General features: G+C 40.8%; 2 protein-coding genes across 2 annotated transcripts in view; one reads left to right on the forward strand and one right to left on the reverse strand.

The window, feature by feature from the left end:
• The window catches only part of specc1 (sperm antigen with calponin homology and coiled-coil domains 1), a 75276-nt gene extending 61601 nt beyond the window's left edge, over positions 1–13675 (reverse strand). Inside the window, exon 1 of the mRNA XM_069146970.1 lies at positions 13572–13675. The gene's annotated coding sequence lies outside the window, so the exon portion shown is untranslated. The remainder of the gene's footprint in view (positions 1–13571) is intronic.
• Positions 13676–13839: 164 nt separating this feature from the next.
• timm22 (translocase of inner mitochondrial membrane 22 homolog (yeast)) lies at positions 13840–19127 on the forward strand. Its single transcript, XM_069146972.1, has 4 exons — positions 13840–14821; positions 15861–16057; positions 16837–16909; positions 17001–19127. The coding sequence occupies exons 1-4, from the start codon at positions 14566–14568 to the stop codon at positions 17075–17077; spliced, it is 603 nt and encodes a 200-aa protein (XP_069003073.1). The 5' UTR covers positions 13840–14565; the 3' UTR covers positions 17078–19127.
• Positions 19128–24279: the final 5152 nt, after the last annotated feature.

Consider the following 24279-nt stretch of genomic DNA (forward strand, 5'->3'; position numbering starts at 1 on the left):
ACAGCGGTCCAGGACAGTCTTACTGATGGCTCATCTCTTTAACCAGTGCCCAAGAGGCACCCATAAGTAACACTGAAATATGAACACGTGATTTTCCATTAACTACAAAAAGCTCTTTGAACAACAAACAAGTCTCTTTCACAGAGTGAAACTGGCTTTTGAAAAGTTCTCTTTGTTGATCATTTTATTTTTAGCCTCACATACTTGTAACTGGAAGACTACAATGAATCTATTAAATAAAACCTTATAATAATAACAAAACAAGAAGCACAATTGATCAATTTTGACCAAAGCTGAAGTGTAATTTGTGGGGCACACTCGATCTAAATTATCGAGGACACCATCACAGCACAAAAATATCTAAAATACAAACATAACATTACAGTTCAAATACTTTTAAGCAATAATCTTACAAAAAAATAGATCAGGGTCAAATACATAATTACTCCGTCAAACACCACAGCTGCATAAACTTTAAGAGGAAGCACAGAATAATAGGCAGCACATTTGCTTCAGGTTTCATATAATAACGATACTGTATTAGCACTCCCTGGCATTTACTGCTCTTCCAAAATCCACAAACTAAGAGGCACCTCTTAGGTCAGCTCAGCTTATTCCAGCAGCAGCACTATTGAACCATTTCCTGCCAGAGGGAGGAGAAAAAACAGAATCTCTTATCTGATTTGTTCAAACAGTGGCAATAACCAAGACTTGACACTATCTCCATACATCTAGTAGGAGGTATGCAGACAACTACGGCCACACCTGTCTTCCTTCTGTAAGCAATATGGTCAATAAGTAGCAAAATAATGGATTTATTTTTTTTTTTTTTCAAACTCCAACAGGATGTGGTCAGAGTGACTGTTAAGAGTTTGTATTTGATGTCCAGAAGGAAATGCACTCATCGGGGAAAATCTGGGAAATGGAAGGAGGTGCACTTAACCAAGGAGAGTGGGTAAAGAGCTGTGTAGCTCCCAGAGGACTGGCTGACTCATTGATCAGGGTTGTGGTAACCTGATCTTTTGCCTCTGAGTGGCACTGGGCTGTCAATGAGGATACCCTCTCATCTCTGCAAGCACGAGAACAAGATAACTCAGGACAGGGCTGTCAGGAAGCACAGCTTGTCCCTCTGCTCTTAACTCTGTATGTCCTACAACAGCTTAGAGCAGGATAAATGATGCTGCCGTAACCAGTAGTCAGCAGACCTACACATAATCTTATAATGAATAATTGAAGCAGTATGGTGGGCACTAACCAACCCAAAGAACATACAGCACAGGACATCCACATCAATAAAATGGAAGTACCAGATCACATTTTGGTGCACTGTACACAGCAATTTTATTAGAGAACATTTGTGGGTCCTTAAGCACTCATCTGATTAAAACACACTATATGCACTTTGTTTTTTTTGCCTGTATGAGATCATGTGTTTCCCTGCTGGCCCATCATATGATACTTAGGCGTCATCAGGCGATATCCTGTGACTTATTGCTGCGTGGCCTGGTAGTCGAACACCTTGGCTGTGATGCCTTACCTCCCCCTCTGATCAGTTTATATGACTCATTGCCGAGCAAACGATTGACCTGCTTCTCAACCTGCTCTGATCTCAGTGGAGTTTAAATGAGGAAATGAGGTGAAATGGAGGATGTCCCAGTTGAGATCAAATCACTTTCATTTTTCAAAAACAGGGAACTTCGACACAACCAAACATTTTGTAGAAACAATAATGTAATGTTTGCAATTATAAGCCTATAATATGCAAAAGCCTAACGCACTTGGTTTTCACATTCCTTAACCACTGCAGAACTCAATTCTGCTAATACGACCTCTCTATGCTCCTCTGCAGAGATATGATTCTCAGGAGCCAGAACTGTGCCCCACTTACTCTACAACGACCTAGTTGTGAAAGCCAAAACTCTTTGAGAGACAGACAGCAGGGCCGTATCTTAAACTTGAACAAACCAAAAGTTAAGACACAGAGTGGGATGAGGTATCTCATTCTAAAATCAGCTCGGCTGACAAAGACGAGAGACATTTACTGACTTTTACTACAATACAGCCTTCACTGACTGACAAAACACACATGTAAGATGATGACAATGTTACTTAAACACAGCTCGTAAAAAGATAAAAATGGAATTTTCTCTAAAAATCACCAAATGAGACCACCACATATAATTTGTAGTCCCCACAGCAATAAGTAATGGGTTGTCATCTTGCCTTAATTATATTGCTTCCAAAAATGGGAAGCTGAATGTAAAGGCTGAATATGGGACAGAGTGGTGGAGGAGCTTTTCAGAGAATTTCTGATAGTTGCTGCTGAACTGTTGAAAGGAGATAAGAAGAAAGCACGAGGAGTCAGGAGCAACTGAAAGTTATCAGTTTGGGTCTGGATGAAACAACCTCTCACACAATCATCTGATCTGATACGATCCTGTGGGAGAAGACGACCGGCTTTCATTACACAAGACACATCAACACTGATACAGAAAGTAAGCAGCTCACCAAATCAGATCGATTTCAGATAGAAAAAACCCTCAACAAATGTGACAAGTCAAACAATACTCTACTTCATTTGTTCACGTTCGATAGGTATTTATATATATTTTCACTGAAAAGATGTGCATTTATAATCATTTGAGGACGCAGCCTCATACTGCGCAGCAAAAATAGGACAAGCAGACAAAATATTCATAATTACTGTATGCAAACGCAGCACTATTTACAAAAAACCCATCTTGTATGTGAAATGAATTGCACAAATATGTAACTTGAACAACTCAGCTTTCCAAACCCACAAATCGCCTTAGATCATAGAGGAAAGCTCTCCAGTATTGACAATTCTTTTTACCTTAAATGTAGGCTATGGTACAGTGAAGAACAGTGGATGTGCACTCCAATTTAAATGTTCCCTGGATGTGTTTAGGTACAGTATGGAGCACATGGAAGTGAAATGCATCCATCCCTAACTAGGAACTCTCTGTGCACAAGAATGAACTTCCTGTCAATGTGATTTATGCAGAGCTTTAAAAAAAAAAAAAAAAAAAAAAAAGATCTGAAAGGGAAACTGCAGTTCTGCAAACAACAGACTGTAAAACCTGCTGCCTTCCTGTGATGGTACTTAATTAGGCAAAGTGCATTCAGGTATGATGCACGCCTTTGTACTCGATCCACAGAGAATGACATTGAAGAGATTCAAACATCGCAAAGCATAACCAACCATAAGCTATGTTTATTTAAGGTATTTCTTTACCATCATACTACAGGCATTAACATGTCTACTTTACACACTGACAACTTGTGACAAACAGACCACAAAAAGCAGCAATATGAATGATTCAACTACTCAGCATCTGATATGCTTCGAACCGCAGTGGCTACATTTGAAAAAGAAAAGACACGAGACACTTGTTTGAATTTTCACTCGACATCATCACATCTTCTCATGTTCTTTCCTGTCTGGCTGTGTGGTTAGCAGAAACAGAAACAGAAAACAGCTAAATACAACTCAATATAACATACTGCAGGCATAACATAAGCCTACATCCTATATAGGGCACCCTTTGGTTAAATACTACCTCTGCACAGACTATGGATTGCAAAGTTTAGCTCAGCCCATATTTCCCCTTCAGAAATGTACTGTAGTAGTAAACAGAAATGTGAAAAACCTGGCAGAAATATCAGCAGCAGATGGTCTCAGACACTTTCTTCCTGACTTATTATGTAAAGTGACCTCAGTTGTTCCTATTTGAGGCTTTTCATTTCCAATCCAACAATCACAAATGTCAACTTCAATCAAAAATCAACTTTATCCGTCCGTTAAAGCTTCAAAACAAGGACTAAAGATATAGCAACACATTGGCACGTCATCTGGGAGCTTACTGTAGTTAGTAATGAGAAAGAGGGCGATGACATATTGGTGCCATTGGAGAAAATGCTCAAGGAAAAAAAACCCAGTGGTGCAGCTCATTCACGTGTTTGGTACTGGATGCCTGAGTGCTCTGCAACACTAAATATTTGTCCTTCGCGGCGCTCTACAGAGTCTGAGGTCAAAACGAAAGGTCAGAAGCAACGACTGTCTGCCTCCCTGCAGCCGTCAGGATGAGGAAGTACTGCAGGCTGCCAACCGCTGTGCTGTGTGCTGTTGCCTCTTTCACTCTCATGCTAAGAGCAGCAGAGTGATAGGGTCTCAGCCGTGGGCACGTTTTCCCCTCTCTCAGTTTTTCCAGACTGTTACTCACACAGTGAAGAAGGGAGAATGGATTAAGGGGAGTAACAGGTTTTCAACATGTGACCTCCACATTACTGTGAGATACCTGGCCTGAATAATTGTAATGACTCATTGATCCCACAGCCTAAACCGCTGTTGTTTGAAAGGCAGGGTTTTTTTTATACTTTGTTCACTGGCCAGTGGCTTGCAATTTGATTTAACCCGGGACCATGTGAGCAGGTTGTAGGAAAGACAACCGTTCTATTGTATTCTTAAATAAGAAAAAACAAAAGTGTGAAACAAGCTCTTGCTGCTTCAGTGAAAATGTTGTGCACTGCATCCGAGTCTGGTCTAACTCATTGAAGTCGATTCTGAAAACTAAAGATGAAAAACAAAGATTGATTTATGACATTGTTTTGAGTTCTTTATTTCCAAATTATTTGTAGGCTGTTTGGGCTCAAACCACAGCTACCAACACTGACAAAGCCAATCTTTGTCTCAGAAACACTCCGTAATATGAGGGTGGATCATTTGTGGAGGGGTCAGCAATTTATGCTCTCCCATGCTGGTCTAATTTGGATCCCACAACATACAGCATGCCAAGGCCGTAGAGCAAGTGGGTAGAGAGCGTATTGCACTCTGGGCCGGGATGAAACAAGCTTCAGTTTGTGGCAAGTGGTAAACTGAGGAACTTGGTCTGACCACACCCCTACACCACCACAAAAACAGCCTCTCAAAAGGGCGCAGCAGAGAGTTGAGTAACAGTTCAGCAGGCTTTTCAAGGCATGACATACAGTTTCGCACCCAGCTTCAGATACAGATACGGAGTGTGATTTGACTTTCACCACGCACGTTCGACTACACTCGGTCTGGGATGTTGCCACCGAGGACACGAATGGATTGCTGCCTTCTTAGATGGTGTCTGAACTTTGCACCACTTCCATGATTGTTCACTGCTCCAGTGGTCACGTGTGTCTGTGTTGCAAGAAGTATACACCAGAAAATCCTTGGCTGTTGACACCAAATATCATGATGCTACAAACAGTTGTAGTTAACAATCTACCTACTGGGTTATTTTAATATGTGTAAGATGTGTGAGGCCATCTGATATAACTGACTGTTTTATATTCCTGTTTACCCTTTATGGATGGCTGCTGTGCTGAACCAACGTGACTGAGGAGAACAATGTTTCAAAAATACTGACAAAAGATGACATTTTTCTTTATTTCAAATACAACATTTAAAATAGATCCCTCAAGAGCAGGTGTTGTGAGCCAGCTGAAGATTGTTTTAATTTCAGCACGCCAGGCAATCGTTGTCGAAACATTTCACTCAAAACCACGCAAGTTTACTCCTACTCCAAAAACAAGTTAAACGTCCAATGTACAAATTCTGTTGCCATCCATCTAGTAGGTGTTTAGATATTTGGTAGAGCACCTGTGGAGGCTTTAGAATTGGTAATAGTGTTTTTGTTGCATGAACAAAATACAATCCAACGTGTCTAATAGGAAACATAGACTTGGAAGAACGAGGAGAATGAAGAACCACTTTATTCAGATCACATCCACGTCCACTCAAAATGTAAGGAGAGACCAGTAAATACCAGTAAGTACACTGAACATTTCTGAGCCATACAAAGAGTTAACTTAAAAAATATCAGGATGTTTCACAGAATTTCCAATTGGGATAAGTTTCCATCCTGTCAAACCGTCTGCGTAAATTAAAACTGAACACAAAGAGAGGGTGAATGATGAAACAGGAGACCCCTGAAGTATAAAACAGGCCAACTTTTAATAAATGATGATGTAACATGAAGCCATGTGGCTGGATAATCAATGGCTGGATAATCAATGGCTGAAATGGTTCTTAGGGGATTCTTGTCATATTGTGATACAAGTGTCTGAGTGGACGGACCGCTGACAACCACTCTTCCCCGACAAAACCAACCGCAGGCAAGCTGAAGCTCAAACAGTAAGCAGCACCTGCCTCTCAATCTCTTCCTTTTTCCTCTCTGTCGAAAGGAAAGAGCACTGAGTCAGACTCCCACACAGACACAACGCTGTCATACAGGATGTCACAACAAATATCAAATGTGCAAAGAGGGTGATTCAGCTGAGTGTTTGCCTAAAAATACATCCTATTCAATGCACATTGTGCACGTGAAAGTTGAAGCAACTGCAACCAAAATGAGAATTATTTAAAAAGATACCGTATTGGAGGATTACAAATGCAATGTCAAGTTGCATTTTTGTGCAGGAAAAAATGGTAATGTGCGAGAATTGAAATATTAGATTAATACGCTAAAGATGTTTGTGGTATTACTCCAGAATTCACTGAATTAAAGCCTTCTGGGGATGACTGGGGCAAGATGTGGAAACTATTTGACAAAATAAGAGAAGATTCAATAATGTAGTTTTCTCTACAAAATGTATTGTTACTAAAAATGAGGAAAGCTTCATGAAGCCACACAAAATGAACAGAATACAGATATCGCTTTTAAAATAGATATATTTAAGTACATTGCGCTATGATTTCACTGAGCACTCAGCAGTGTGCCAGTAAGGAACAGGAAGTTTGGGCAACTTCAGTGAGAGATTGAAAAATATTTTCTGTTAAATTTGTCTGATTCAGCTTTAAGATGGTGATTAGTTAAGCAAGCTGTTGGTTTTTTACACTATTGATGTAGCAGATGGTGAAACAATTGTACATAAAGATGAACTGATATCAGAAACACAATTCAATGTGTTGGTATTGCAGTCTAATTTGGACTAAAACCTTACAGTATAGCTATGATGACGTCTAACATTTCAAACTAGCTGGATCCTAAATATAGTGTATCAAGAGTACTGAAATTAAACTCCTTGCAAATGAAAGCAGAGATGATCTGTCTGATGCTTCTGCTGGTGTTGTTACTGCTACTACTGGTATCACATTACCATAACAACCGCTGAACAAATGCCCGTCTGCACTAGAGCTACAGAACCGATTACTATTGCCATTTAAAAACACATAACACCGCAGAATTAAGATCCAGTTCACTTTAACATCAAAGTATTATTGGAGTCAATAATGTTTCAGTTGGCAAAGGTGACAGGAGAATATGTGCGTTCGCACACATTGAGGTATAATTAACCTGACCACGTCGGCAGCTCTGAAGCATCTGTACAGCACCTGGATAAAGAAAAGCAGCTTGTGCAAAGTCATTATGTCAGCTAAAGTGAAACAGGAAGAGTGTGGGATTAGGTTGTGTCCCATGCTGTGAGACGGTCTCTGTTCTCCCTCTGTGTTCCCCTTTAGTCTGGAGGGATGTGAAAGTAGTATGCAACAGGATGCAAAAAGTGGTATTAGGGGAATTGTAACATAGTTTCACACAAAACAACATAGCACACGTGCCATTTTTCTGTTGTCATAGCAGGTTTTGAGAATTGAGCAAAGCCATAATGCCAAACACACTACGATTAATAGCTGAACAAATATGAACATACATAATGCTTCAAACTGCCCTCCAGGAAATGAAGAATCCTGAACTAAGAGCTAGTAAGTAATAGTTCACATGTGGTAGGTATCATATATGTTTGAGGCTATTTACTATCCTGCAAACTGCCTTTGTGAAGTCAAGTTGATTCTAGTTATTGCTAGAAATAGAACAAGAACCCCATCGTATGATACTTTAATTTCTTAACCAAAGCACTGAAAAGCTACTTCCAAGCATCTGAATATGAAATAACCTCAAGACGAGAGCTGCTGCTTAAATCAGCATCTTTTAGTTTAAGAAAAGATGAGAAGAAGGCGGATCTACTGAGAAAAGTGCTGAGTTGATTATTTCCTTCTGGATATTCTTCTTACTAAGAGCAGTGTGATCTGTTTGGTCCAAGTCAAACAAGGACTAACTGATGCAGTGAACTGTGCCACCTCACAGCAGTCACAGTCATCCATTATTTCCTCAAAAACTGCTCTATCCTGGATTCACCAGGCATACAGTAGGCGCTGAGATAGATGCAGTCTTCATGCATATTTCATCTGCTTCATCCTCCGTTTCATCTTTCTCAGAGCCAGGCTCCCTGGAGGACCAAACTTCCTGCTCTGAGGGTGTCAAAGTTCTTGTCTGATAAACACACGGTCAGAGCCACGTTGCAGAAACTTCAGCTGCCTTCCAGTGTGCCTGGCTGGCTACATGTACACTGAGTGGGCGGATTCCATAGAAACACTCGCACAGCATCCACGAGGACTGTGAGAGAATAAAAACATAGCCACTAAACAGAGCCCAGTGATTTTCCACAATGGAACATTATAGTATTAGTGCCACGGACTAGAATTACTGTCCAACCCTAAAGGAGCGTTCCCCTCTCTGTCTTCTGAGTTTGCAACAGTACACAGACTTGTGGCATGAGTGCTATTTGATGTGCCCTGTGGGTGTGTTCAATTTAACTTGTATGGAGAAGCATGCGGATGCAGATTACAATGGGTCCGACATCATTCAGATACCAAACAAACATTTTTAATGACACTCCCCGTCCACGTGCAGACGTCACACATGTAAACTAGCTCGTCCTGTTTACTCGGCTGGTCTTCTCTTGACTCACATGTTACACTTTTACAGGATATTGTTTCTCTCAGGCAGCAGTGGAGGCAAATAAGCCTCACATTTACATGTAAAGACCATATCTGTGCTTCACCTCAGACGTGGCCCAGGCGACCCATTTACAAAAACGGTAGCATTCCTTTGAGCCAGCGAGTTAAGACGGCGATGCTTGTCAAGTATGCGGCCTGTTTCCTGGACGCTCCTGAACTAAAATCATAGCCAGAGGAAAAAGATACGTGGAGCTACCTTCCTGCATGAACAAACAAACATCCCTCAGACAGAAAACATTTTGTGCCAATGCAATGAATTTGTCTCCGCTGGCCGTCTGGTAGATGACGTTTTACTTGAAAAAAAGAAAAAAAGAGTGAAAGTGCTGTGCCAGGCAATGCTGTGGAGGCTGGGGACCATCTGTGCAAAGCAAAAGTATCGAGTTAAAGTATCCCGCAACGTAGCTGCAACCTGCTGACAATGTACCGAGTTTCCACACGTCCGGACAGAAAAAGGTTTGTTTCTATTTATTCAACTGTCTGAATGCCACTCAAGTCGTCCTTCCTGCTCCGATCGGTCCAGCTCCTCTTATCTCCTTAATTAAAGCCTCCTCCACTGCAGTAAAGGACATGCCACTCCAACTGTCTGCCGACCAGACCTCGCCTCTTGAGGACAGATAACAACTCTTTCTTCTCAGAACACACTGATCGCTTCTCTCTGAATGTGTGCGAGAGGGAGAAATTGAGCTGACTGGCCAAACCTAGCAGAGAAATGTTTTTCTGACCATATTTGTATTTTCCTATGATCCTCATGTTGGAGGGTGTAAGAGCTATTCTTGATTGTTGAGGGTCACACAAACAGCAATTGGGGCTAAATGAATGGTTACGAGACAAACACAATTATTACTATAACTGTCCTAAGAGCTGTTAGTCAAGTTAGTATACGTATCTATGAAGTGCTTCAACTGTTAATGTCAAGTCACTGCTGTTCTGTCCTACTGGACAGTCGTGTCCCTCAGGACTCCTGTAGTATACCCAGTCAGACCTTCTCTCTACCACAGACCAGGCAGGAGAATATTTGTTAACTATATCACCACTCACTTTGAACTACACAGATCTTGGGGCTCTTTCTCATTTGAAATCTTTGAAACATATACTAGTTCATGTCAACAAAACAACTTGCATCTTAAGCAACACACTGCATTGGCTTGTTCATTCCTAATGACTTTACCTGATAATGTATGTAAAGGAAACTGTTGCTATGGTGATCCCTTTATGAACCTGGACACAGTCTGTGAACTTGTTGACCTGCACAGTCTTCCCAAACTGCCCCGCAGACACTGACAGCAGGATATTCTCCATCCAGGCTTCAGTTTGTTTACAGATAAGCTCCACCTCAAAATACATTTCATACCAGCTGTTTTCTCAAGCTGAAATTTGATCATAAAATGATGTTGTAAATGAGGCCAATAACATTGTAAAGAGACCCAAAGACTAAAATTACACATCACCTACAACAACCTCGACCTGACTCAGGACATTGTCCAACTGAGCCACAAGGCCATTTATTTGTTCGGTTTATTCCCCCAACCTCACACTGTATTTTTAAATATACTGATGTTTCCTAACCAACATTTAAGGATGTAAACACTCTTTATTTAGGACTGATACAAATCCAAGTCTAGATTTAAGCTTAAGTGACTGATTTCTTTTTTTTTTTGCAACATCTATGGAAATGAAAACTATTTTATCTCTGAACAGCTTTTAGATGAGTCGTAAGCACATTTCATGCTGGTCATATTGAGGTACCGGAGGTATGGACAGTATGCATTTGAGTGTGAGACCCAGAGTGAGACCCATAGGTAACTATGGTGGTCTGTCCTTCCATAGAAAGTAACTGGGCATCTGTGATCGAAGAGCATCTGACGTAGCGTCGAGCACTACATCACTGCAGTATCTCCCTTTCACCATTCTTACCACAGCTGGACAAGGTCATGTTAAATTCTGTTCCTCACCCCCAACCAGCCTCATTTCATATATCATTTACAGGATCGAGATGAAGGACTCTAGTGTTGCTGTTCATTTTCTCCTCACCGTCCCCTTGCAGTGTGGTTATCATAAAGGATTCCAGGACACCAGCAGTGGTAGGAGATATTTCTGATTCAGTACAGAACGCAGACCTTGAATTCGCATTACAACATCACACACTCACACAGACATTGAAATTCTTCCCATTGAGCAGAGCAGTCAAGGAGATCAACAGATACCATTTTGTGACTAACAAAACAAGCCGTTCCACCCGTGTCCGTACGGGTGCTCCCCACGTAACCCCGGACTATAAATAGCCCACCGATCACAAGAACTGGCAGGATAATGAGTTGAACAGAGGATGAGTGAAACTCTAGAAAAATCAAGGAGGATTTACAGCTGCAGGCACTACAAAGACTCAAGAGTAACTCCATCAACAACAAACACAAAGCCATTATTAAATTTCTCAATCCCATTAGCTATTTTCAACTGTCTTTATGTAATTTTTCTAGCCACAAACACTCTCACAACATATATCAAAGACTGAGAAAAGACAGGAGGAGCCTCTTCCATCAATAAATGCGTTTGACAGTGGATGTATCCACCACTCTGCACTACAGTCTGATTGCCCGTCATTTCATACATGCATATAACCAGCATCCCGTGGTGTCTAGCATGGGCAAAAGACAAGAGACAGATTTCCAACTATTTCCCCTTCTGGGATGGTTAACCATGAGAAAAACAAAGGCTCTAATTACCTACAAACAAAATTCACATGGACGGCATCATAAATGACTGGTGCAGTGCTCCTATTTGAACTCCCTTTTCCCTGGCATAATCAAAAGCAACAGAAGAAAGTGAAAGCTGTCATTTGTTTCCCATTTGGTTTCACCCAAAAGGACCCATGCATGTACCGCTGGTCTCTTCTAAAAACACAGGCCAACAACGTAAGCTCTGCAAATAGAATATTTTACAGCGTAACGTTTCCCTTTTGTCATTATTGAGCTATCCAATTATGCTGCACAGCTAGCATTACTAAAATAGCAAAAACAAATCAAACCTTCAGGCCTCCCTGTTCTAGACACTGAATCTGATGTTTTTGGGACACTTTGGTAATGTCGTTTACAAGTAAATGCTACCTGGCAAGAGTAGAATTACACAGAAGCTTAGTCAGGATAGTCTACCATAATGAAGCATTTAAGGGCCTATTAAAAACATAAACAACAAACGTGCACTGATAGCTGCAGTAAACACAACAAAGCCTTGTTTGACTGCTTCACATGAAACTGATCTAATGAAGAATGAATGGCTGGCTAATCATGTGGAGAAAAACAGCTTGCAGCACACTGATGTGGTTCCAAAGGCAATCTGCTATTGGCAGCAAAATGTAAAATTTACATAAAACCTAAACAGCACGGTTAATTTGGGAAATTCATTAGTAACCTTATCGGACAGTAGTTTCCCAGGTTTATGTCAGGGAAAGAGTCCCGTACAAGAAGCAGGTGCTAAAGAAAGCCCAACTACACTGAATACAAATCTGAGAGGAAACCTTTCACGGATGCAAATCTCTGTAATGTAGATAATGAATTGTAGAGAGTGGCCGGGTGCAGGGCTGTAGCTACCACTGAAGAAACCGAGGTCAATCAGGATCTTTACTGTATGGCTGACCGGATTTTTGTAGCAACCAGGAGAGACTTTGCACTTTGCAAAGGCATGTTTAAATTTGACTACTTCTAGGTTTAACAAAAAATATAGGCTAAAGAAATAACAGCCAAGGTAAAGTCTATTCTAAATAATGACATTTTATTTGGTTTCTTTATTCTCTGAGGGTGGTTGAGAGTAATATTCACGTCGGAAATCCCGTTCACGGGAGAAAATTCAGAATTGCCAGACATCTCTTGACAATCACAACACTTACTGCATTCATGCTCTCACTCAGTCATGGTGGAATAAGAGTTGAATGCATGAAACAGATGGTGATAAAGCAGATGGGGAGCATTAAAAGAGCAGGGATCCTGTTGAATTCACGAGTTCGCGTGGTGCGACATGAGCAAGTCCAGTGAAGACTCCGGGACGGTTCTGTGAAGCCATGTCCAACAGGACATATGTCCAACAGGACATGACATCCCGGAGACGCTCCAGGACGGTTCTGTGAAGCCATGTCCAACAGGACATATGTCCAACAGGACATGACATCCCGAGACGCTCCAGGACGGTTCTGTGAAGCCATGTCCAACAGGACATATGTCCAACAGGACATGACATCCCGGAGACGCTCCAGGACGGTTCTGTGAAGCCATGTCCAACAGGACATATGTCCAACAGGACATGACATCCCGGAGACGCTCGTGTTATTCGACTTTCTGTGGCACGACGTCATAAACAAACAGTGACACATTCAATTAGCGTAAAAAAAAACCAATATGTCCTTGAGCTAATTTTATGACAGTCGTTGTTATCGTATCAGGAAAGACGTGTGTGCTCAGTCATGGTTGCATTAGAGGAACAGAAACGTCCTCAGTGACTGATAATGTCGTTAACCAGCGAGCTGTCAGCGGCGGTAGAGACTCCCCGGACCAACGGCTCACCAACGGCTCTCTCTCTCTCTCTCTCTGACCGCTTCTTCAATGTCCACCGACAACAGAGCAGCGTTAACGGTAAAGTTTACAACCTTTTAACTCAACAAACTGCCGACAAGAAGGAGAAAAGCGGCGGGGCTGTCACAAATACTTGAGTATTTTAGGCAGCGGCTTCTCCTCACCTGTTTCAGTGTCGCGGCGGCGGTGCTGCTGTTTTCCGGCCGGGATGCTGCTGCTGCTGCCCGCTCCGCGCACGCGAGTCGTTGAAGTGTCACGGACAGCTCGAGCTGAGGCCGGTAGGTGGAGCGCGTGCAGCGGGTTCGTGTTTGGCGCAGTGCTCCGATGGGATTCTGGGAAATGTAGTCTTTCAGTTGAAAACGGTTGCGGGGCAACGGAAAATAAGATAAAGATTCAAATACAGTGTACGCACGTTTTTAAAATAAAAAATAATAATAAAAAAAAACAATTACGATGTTACTAACGATGTAGGCCTGTGTTGCGTGACTGGTTATCATTTATTAATTTTTATTTAATTTCCTTTTCTTTACTGTTAAATTTCGTGATGGGGATCTGGTTGTGAATGATAGCCTTTCATGTTAGTTTTAAACCCCACCAAAAAAAAAAAAACATTTGTTGATAATGATGTAAACTGATGAGTATTGGTAATTTTGTGGTGTTGAATTATTATTGTATTGATATGTTTTCACTCCCTTCAATGGGGCAAACAACACCTTTCTGACACAGTTGTATACATTAAAGCTGCACAAATGTAGAAGTAGACCTCAGACCTCGAATTAAGTTTGAAAGAATTTATTAAAACCATGACACTTAATATACCTCTGTTGCAATCAAATTCAACAACACACAAGCTGCAGCCTCTAAAATGATCACAAGGTTTTTTTAATAAAAACTATAACTTCCGTGCAGGTAGATTTACCGCAAAGCTGCGTTGACGTCATATTGACGTTGTATCGAATGTGCTGATACGAATTCAACAAACCCTTATATGAACGAATAAAAACACTTTAATTAATAAAATACATAGAATATATATGCTTTTGCCTGTGCTATCCCTTTCTGTTATCATATAAATAAATAATTTAAATGTCTTAAGTGACGAACCTGCACGCGCTCGTCTTCGGACTACATTTACCCAAAGCAGTGTCATTGAGAAACATGGCCGCCTCCGTGGGAGCAAACGCTGCTGCCTCCGACTCTCAAAGTCCAGCTTCGCCTGTTCCGAGCATGGACAGCCCAACGATTCAGTACAGTATGATTATGCACCATCTTATCGGGGACAAGAGGCCCGTGAAGGACCTGAACCCCGCCGTTATGGGGGGACTGCCGGTGCCTCTTAAAAGCGACGACCAGAAGATGATCGAGAGGGGAATGGAGAGCTGCGCCTTCAAGTCTGTTCTGGCCTGTGTGGGAGGTGAGCAACCACAGCGACACTTACTCTGTCTGCTGCGGCTGGAAAACGGTGGCAGACCTCGTGTTTGAATTAGTTTTTCATGAGAAAACGCCCGAAAACACCTCAGGCTTCAGGATTATGGGATGGCCTCTATAATTAATAATAACTGCACAACAAACTGTACAAACATAATCTGTTAGTCGAAGGCAGTTTTTGATTGTAACTAAAATACATTTCCTCAAGTAATGTACTGAAGTACAATCTGAGCTGTTAGCACTTGAATATCGACTTCACTAAAATCTTCAAGACAAATATTTGACTATTTACTCCACTATATTCGTCTGACAGTTTTAGTTACTTTTCAGATTGCAGTTTTTCAAACCCTTTCTGTCCTGTAGAAACCATGCATCTTCAAATCTGGTGATGTGCAATTTACAACATAAACTGTTGATGTCCCTTCATGGGCTGAGAAAACTCTCCCTTTAATTCAACTGAATGCTATATTTAAAAAAAAAAAACCTTTCGGATTCACCGGGGAAACAAATCTGTTCTTCTGAGCTTGTTGACTTTTTCAAGATACGTGGTTCCCAGTGAGCAGAGACGATACGAACATGTAATAATTTTAGATTAGATTGATTGTAGATTGTTGATTAAACCAACCAGCATTATATAAAGTAGTTAAAATCAATCCACACAACCTTAAATAAGTACAACACTACGATGCACATTAATGCAGCAGTAACATGAATCCAAAGCTATCATATATAGTAAAATACTGACAGGGAGGATTTGTACTTTAACTTTTGACGAAGTCCCTTCTGCTGACAATACTTGCATACCTTTACTTAAGTAAGGTTTTGAATGCAGGACTTTAATTATGAGTGGAGTATTTTCACAGTGTGGTATTAGTACTTGAGCTTAGGTTAAGAACCTGAATCCTCGTCTCTCCACTGCTTCAAGGGCAAAAGGAGTTCCACTATCAGAGGAGATGAACCCGACGGTCTGTAGATGTTGTGATGTATTGTTCAGAGACTCATGTTGGTGTCTTTGTGCTCCGCAGGGTTTGTCCTCGGAGGAGCTTTTGGTGTTTTCACTGCTGGTATCGATACCAACGTTGGCTTCGACCCCAAGGACCCTATGAGAACTCCAACAGCCCGAGAAGTCCTCAAAGACATGGGCCAGAGGGGGATGTCCTACGCCAAGAACTTTGCCATCGTGGGCGCCATGTTCTCCTGCACAGAGTGCATCATAGAATCAGTACGTCCTCATCAAGTGGGGCTGATGGTGGCCGGGGTGACAGACACATGATGGATATATAACCTCTGACAGGAGCTCAGAACCAACGATGAATGAGTAAAGAGGATTTCATAATGTCCATCATTCCCTGCAGCAAAACAGGAAATGGACAAAATAACGGGAACCCTTTGTTCCACTCTAAAATGTCTTAGAAATAAGATTTAAAAAAATATGTATTTTAGAAAAAAAAAAAAAAAAAAAAAAGAGCAATGAATAAATACACACACACAGACTACATACTCAAAAAAACAAATTAAATAAAAATAAATAAATACAGTTTGGGATGAATGAAAAAAAAGTGTCAGGTGCTATGGAATGAAATGAGATGAACAGTGCAACGTAATTATAGGGTGGTGTTGAAAAGTCTGACTTCACAGCTTTGTTTCAGCAGATCTCTGATGGAACATTTGAGGTGAAATTATAAATCCTGACTATTTATGAAGTACTAATTCACATTTTGTTCTTATAAAGTAACACAATGGGGAGCATCAGATGTTTTGGTAGTTCTGTTTTAAACTCCTCAGAGAGGTCTTATAGCGTCATCTGGTGCTGGACGTCATTTGGTTTTTTTTACCAAGTAGTGAAATGCACAAAAAAAAATCACTCATCCAAATTATTACTGTTCAGATATATTAGTACTCTGACTGGTCATTCAAACCTGAAGCCTTATTTGTTACCGGTTATTATCTGCCTCTAGTGCTCTGTTGAAACATTTTTTTGTACCTGTTTTTCATGTGCAGCACAGAGGCGTGTCAGACTGGAAGAACGCGGTGTACAGCGGCTGTGTGACTGGAGGAGCCATTGGGTTTCGTGGTGTGTAACCTCCTTTGTTTACTTTGATGGTTCACTCTGAAGGAAGTGCATTTCTCTTGTCGTCACATTTCTTCTTGTTTCTGCTTTGCAGCTGGTCTGAAAGCCGGCGTCCTGGGATGTGGAGGCTTTGCTGCATTCTCCGCTGCAATTGAATATTACTTGCGGTGAAGCACGAAGGAGTTTCTCCATGGACAAGCACTGAAATGTTGCACATGTGGACAAGTGAATGAAGACTCACTGTGAGAAGCCAACCTGATGAATATTTACCTACACATGGAGCAGAAGTGATGTATATTGTGCAGGTCACACCACAGTGGGCTGAAAAAGACCTGCGTATGTTTTCCAGCGTCTTGTTATTTTTATAACGTGGACAGTTTGAGCAGAGCAAGTCAGCGTCATGAGGAGAGTCTCCAGAAACTGAGCAGAGTGGATCCTCTTCTGCCTTGAAGCCGACTCGTACAGAGCTTTATTGTGTCATTGTTTAACTGTCAGGTCACCACTTCACTGCTCTGGTTTGCTCCTAAAACCTCTCTGAGTCGTTCCTGCTCAGCACCAAACAGCACACAGACTGGTCAACATTGTGGAGCGTTCAGCTGCTGAAGAGCCAGATGTTTCCCTCAAGTGTTGGTGGAGGTCAAAAACAGAGCTAAAAGAGTGGGGATGTTGGGCTGATGTTTTCCAGGTGGTGTGTGGTGTTTTTAAGTAGCTGGTGCTGCTTGTAGAGTCACAGAGACCATCTGAGATCTGCACCACGTCGAAGAAAAACGTTAAGAGTTGAGATTCACAAGAGTGTCGACTCTGAGGTGGTGATGTTACAACAGAACAGGAGTTTTTTTTATGTTTAATCCAGCTCATCATAGAGCCGATGTGTGGCCTGACAGGAACCGTATGTTCATAAAGACTAAACCAGGGGATGTAGTCACAAAGTATCTTATCATACTACATGGGGTGCTCCCAAATTCAAAGTAAATAGTGAAGTGGTGATGTTTAATATGAACTGTTCAAAAATGTTAAGAAAACATTCACATACACAAAAGAAATATGTCAAATTATGAAATATGTGTAGACTTCTTTTCTGCCTTCATATTGACAAGTTTTAAACCATTAAACTGTGCTGAGTTACAAACTGACCACTTATAACAAATGTCAGTGCACCTGATGATGGAAACAGGCCCCTTTAAATGTGTATTTGATTCAGTATTAAAGAAGCTCCATGTTGACCCACCATCAGTGAACGTCAAGGATTTCACAGAACACAGTATCATTTCACATCTAAATATTTTATTTAATTCAACATCAAAGCAGTCAAGTTGTAAAATTTGTGTTGTAGATTACATTTTAAAATAACATTCTCATTTTTACATCGGTCGACATTCAATAATGACAAAGTGAAAAAAGCGTGTTTTTAGATTATTATTTTTTTCAAATTGACTAAATATCTTAAACTAAAATCTCGCAAATTACATTTTACATTTTCACTGAAAAATGACCAAAGTACATTTTATTTTACACAATTTTTGTTCCAAAAGTATTAATGTCATGCTAATACAGATCGATCAAATGAAAAATGTTTATGAAGTTTAAAATGTAATTCAGCAGATAAACATTACACATTCATGTCTGGTAAAACACGACTGAATGTGACAAAGTTAAATACTTTAAATCTTGTAGAAATCTTTTTTTTTTCCTTTTTTAGCCTGAAACTTGTCTGTCTGGTCTGGAAACATCTTTCTTCACTGATGTCAGAGCGTCGAGGCATCAAGGTGGGGACAGCTTCCTGTCTGTGTGTCTTTGTGTGTGAGGAGCTTCCCGAAGCCACCGGCACAGAGGAAGCACATTATGACCACTTCCTCTGTGCGGGGAGGGTCAGGATACCCCTCCTGGCGGCTGAAGAGGGTGGTGTCAGGGGCAGGCGGCTCGTCAGGTGGACGGGGTTTGGTGGCTGGAAGTGGGAAGAGTGCTGAGAGTGGTTCTTCCTGGGAGAACTGATGTCCACTCTCAGCTGAAGACCCAGGAGTGATGAAGACACAAAGAGTCCTGTCCTGTGAAATAGCAAAACAAGGAATAAATAGTTTTGGACATAAAAAAAAACAGCCTTTGCATTGTTGGTATCTGCTTTACATTGTTTAATTAGACCTCCAGTGACTATTTGTGCCCATTGTAAAGATATGTGTACGATAAATAAACTTTAATCTGTGGTGTTGTAGGTAAAGGACAATTATAGGCTCCATCATTTTACTAACTGATGGAGTGATGTAACTTTATGTCAGTATCGGTACTTCTGTAGTCTTTGTGAGAGATTACTCACCTAGCTGACTGAAAAACAGACCACCGCTCTCCAGTTGGTCCTCTGGTCCTCCGTCCTTCTCATCTGGTCGGGTCAACGTGTCCTCTCTGCTGTCAAGCATCTCCTGGATGATGAGTCTCAGTCTTCCACACCGTTGCTTCCTTCGTGGATGTTGATCCAGCGTGTGAAGTCCTGAAGGAGAGAGCAGACGTCGGACATCCGTCTGTTTAACAGCCATCAACCACCAGTTATAAAACAATCTAAATACCACAGTGTGAGTTACATAGATAATCACAGATGTTTATATTTTCTAGAGATTCTATGTGATTCATTTTTACCGTACCTCGGTCAGTTAGCCACCTACAGAATACCCTGTAAATAAAATAAGAAAAAAAAAGGGGCAACATTGTCAGTCAAATATGTTATTTTTAATCACCAGGAAGAGGTATTTTAAAACCTTTTTAATCTATTAATCATTAAGTATTAACTTACCTTTGTCTGGTATAGTCATGTACAGCTTAACAACACCAATACATAGCAGTATAACAGCTTGAGTTCAATTACTGAACCATGAAATAAGAACTGGCTGGACACTTTAAATATTGTTAATACTTTACTTCACTTTGATGTAAGGCAGAAAAACAACAGGACAAGCAATATTACATTGTTTTTATTGTTAAATAGACAATATCAAATACTGAACAAAAACAGTAAAAACAAATTGTACATGAGGTAGTTTACAAAGTTCCTGCAGCTTTAAACAATAATCAAAAGGTGTTTGTAAATCACAATGCTCGTACTTACTTTTCTACCACATTACATCATGGACAATAACTCGTGATCATTTCCTGTTAATTATAGGACAGTTGTTTTGTGTTTTGTTGTTCCTGAGCAGGAGAGGACCAGACCGATAAATGTTTGTGCCACATTTGAACAAATTCCCTGATAGTGTTCCTGAGATATTGAGCTCACAAGCCCGAGGCAGACATGAGGTCATGGTGACCTTGACCTTTGACCTCCAAAATCTTTTCAGTTCATTTTTGAGTCCAAGAGAATATTATTTGACACATTTAAAAAATTCCCTGAAGAGGTTCCTGAGATGTTGCGTTCACAGTAACTGCACAGATGTGAGGTTACAGAGACATTGACCTTTGACCTCAATGTTGTGACCAGGAGAACAAAAGAACATTCGTGCCAAATTTGATGAAATTTCCTCGAGCTGTTCTTGAGATATAGTGTTGACGAGCCTGAGACGGACGGACGGCTGCGGGTATTTCCACCGTGGAGTCAGTGAAATACATCACTTTTAAATGCTGATAAGAGAAATGTTAAAAACCTCATTCAGTTGTAAATGTTGTCGTAATTACAAACTTACCTTTTCTGGTACAAAACAAACACATAACAATATGTTATAAATAAATAAATAAATAACAAGTGCACTGTAAAATAAGTGTTATTAGACCCTGTAGGACACTTTAAATCTCATTCATAATTTACTTACCTTTCATATTAGAAAGAAGAACAGAACGAATGTTGATCTTTCACCACCAAAATCTTACCAGTTCATCCTTGAGTCCAAATGAAAGTTTGTGTCAAATTTAAAGATATTCCCTGAGGACTTTCCTGGGATATTGTGTTCACAAGCTTGGGATGGCATCAACTCAAAAACATAAAGCCTCTTCGTCAGCGCAAGAGGCATCAAAAATGGCATCACAACCTGTAGTAGCCAACTTCCTTTGTAAGTCAGAAGCTCATACTTACCTTCTCTTCCACATTACACCATGGACAGTAATGTTGTTACCAAGACCAAGTGAGAACATACATCATTTTTAAATTACTGGTGGACAGACAACCAAAAAACATAACACCTCCTGCTATCGCCAGCCCAGAGGCATCAACAACGGCACATTATACATAATAACATGTAGTAAGCAACTTCCTTTGTAAGTCAGAAGGTCAAACTTACCTTCTCTTCCACATTGCGTCATGGACAATAACTCATGTGAGCATTTCCTGTATGTATTACAGGATTGTTGTTTTTGTTAAATCCCTGAGGATTGAGAACCAGATTAATAAACGTTTGTGCCACATTTGAACAAATTCCCTGAAGGCGTCCCTGAGCCTGGGACAGGTATGACCTTTGACCTCCAACATCTTTTCAGTTCATCCTTGAGACCAAGTGCATATTTTTGCCAAATTTGAAGAAGTTTCCTGAGATATTGAGTTCATGAGCCTGGGACAGATATTTGGTCACAGTGACCTTTACCTTTGACCTCAAAATCTTTTCAGTTCATCCTTGATTCCATGGACACCTCTGACCTGTCCAGGGTGAGACACCCCAATGTCAGTTGTGATTAACTCCAGCCTCCACGTGAGTACAAAGGATTAAACAACTGTGCATAAAAGCAAACTATTATTACTGTTAAATCTCTAAAGAAGCCAATTTTTTTTTTTAAAAAAGCACCCTGGTGCAAGTGACTACTAAGTCATCACCAACCAGCCACTGCCAACCTCGCCAGACGCAAAGGTTTTAGGGTTTTTACATCCTCCAGCAAACAGCGTGCTCGGACTCTAATCTGAGTCGCTGTCATCAGGAAGCAATGAATGTTCAAAAGGCCTGAAAATTAGCTCCCCGTTGCTGTTTGTGATGGAGCTGAGGCTCAATATTCAAAGTGCAGACTTCTAAGGGTCTTCCTAGTGAGTCCCCCGAGGCCTCTTTGCGTCCTCTTGCTCCATGTCGTCCTCTTCTCTTCTTCTCTTTGCGGAGGTTGAGGGAGCATCGACGGGAGCACCAGCAGGATCAGCAATAGGAGCATCAGCGGGAAGAGCATCGACGGGAAGAACAAGTCCACGGAGGGAAAAAGCTTGCCAACCGCTCCAGAAGTCTTCTGGTGGGAACCGCTGGTCATCTTCACATCCCTGTTCCTCCTCGTCCACATCGTCGTACCCAGAATCCTCGCTGTCCCAGTCAGACGAGTCCTCCTCTTCCTGAGAGTCCTCTTCCTCAGTGTCCTCTTCCTCAGACTCTTCTTCCTCAGTCTCTTCAAAGAAGTCGGGGGGGAGGTCCTCCAAGTCTTCTTCCACGATGATCTCAGGGGGGGGAAATCCAAGGAAGAACTCCAGCACACCTGAGAAAGAAACAAAATCATGTCACATCTTAGTATTTCTGATGTGTGGCTAAATTAGCTGCAATCACAACTAAGGTTAAACATAAATAATTCAAACCGTTAACTAACTACAACTGTGCAAAACCCCATAGCCCATATTAATATAAATTATTGTGCAGTCCTGCCTCTGTCATTTTTAACACATGATGACAAGACAATACGTTTACACTGCAGTCATGTGAGACTTCATGAGAATTATTAACTTAATTTTGTTTATGCAAAGGACAAGTACGTTTGCATTCATAGTGAGGTATCAATTCAAATCTATAAACATCACTTAGACACATAACTGATGCACATTAATTATTTACAGCACTGACAGGCTTTATAGCTTTATATATAATAATTATAACTAAGATGTGATAAAATGAGCGCAATGAGGTCTGTGAAGGAGTCTTGTCTGACAGCTGTCAGCAATGCTATCATGACATGAGACTACATTCAAGCTCGCTGGTCTGACAGCACAGTTTTGGGGTCACTACTCTGGTCAAAACATAGATTACACCGCTGGATGTGGGCACCGCTCAGCTCTGCTGGCCTTCTGGCCACAAACAAAATGTGAGCTTGAAGTGAAGTGGCCCACATGTAAAATAGCAAATATGTTCCACATCAACTGTGTTCAAAGATCTTGTGCTGTTTATCTGGATGTGACCCGAAAGAGGCCCATGTGACAAAAAATAAATATGGACCAGATGCCTCCTTTGGCTCAGATGTGACACAGTCGACGAAGGCTTGAAAGCCAAAAGTGTCCCACATCTAATGCAGCAAATCTTACATATCTGGACCAGGTTTTGCAAAGTCACAGTAAGGACTTGATAATCTGGATTTGAACCTGAAGTGGTCCACATGTGATGCAGCAAATATAGACCAAATACTTTACAGCTAATTTGGACGGATATTGGCAATGATAGGGCACAATCAGAACTGGCTAATCAGAGTGAGCACTTAATGTGGCTCAAATGTGAAACAATAAATATGGCCCAAATATTGTTGAACAGTATAGTGGAATTAAGATGGTCACAGTCTCTGAGTCTCAGCTGAATACAAGAGAAATATAGCTGAAAATAACAGTCATGTGTCACAATTATGTCATACAACATCAACAATATATCTAAACACTGCAGAGCTGCCAGTTATAAAAACATTTGAAATCACAAGGTAGACTAGAATTGTGAAGAAGATTTTGCGCACGGAGCTCCCCACTTTTCTATAGATTCAGGTTGATTGCCTAAATCAAACTCAACCGACAACAGAGAAATAATAATAACAATAAGTAATACTGATAATAATTTTAAAAAAAAACACACACAGGAAGATCTATACATTTATGCGGACCAAACGATCAGCTTATAACAAACAAATCTCCAGTTTACGAGATAAAAGTCATCGTTTCTGTGAGAGACGGCACATGCACTCCCTTAAAGGTGCGTCAAAGAATCGCTCACTCGAAAGTTTAATACCACAACAAATACCAAATATTATATCAATCTAATCAGACATTTCAAGTACATGTATGTAATGATTAAACACAGCAAGTCACGATCAAGATCCACAAACATTTAACTCTGTTTTTATATTAAACTCTGCTCAGGTTCAAGTTGGGGCATTCCAATGAATGTTTGGAAATATAATAATTCTTTTATTTGATATTAAACATAAAAGGACAACATGATCAGCTCCTGATAAATAGGTCAAAAAAAATGGACTCAGGTTCCTATACGGAGAAACGGGGAAATTTGGCTTACATCTGCGCGTCTGGGCGTTCTGACGCACGGAACGGATCATTCCATCGGTCTCCATGGTGCACCACAAAATGAATTGTTTTTGGCATTTTATGAATTTTGGCCTGGTCGCCATCTTTTTCCCAAATTTAGATGTAAAATTTCCCACATTTTTTGCCCTCAAATCCAAATAAC

The sequence above is a fragment of the Embiotoca jacksoni genome, unplaced genomic scaffold (assembly GCF_022577435.1).
Source record: "Embiotoca jacksoni isolate LCO1_2020_lvr unplaced genomic scaffold, fEmbJac1.0.p SCAF_13, whole genome shotgun sequence".
NCBI lineage: Eukaryota > Metazoa > Chordata > Actinopteri > Embiotocidae > Embiotoca > Embiotoca jacksoni.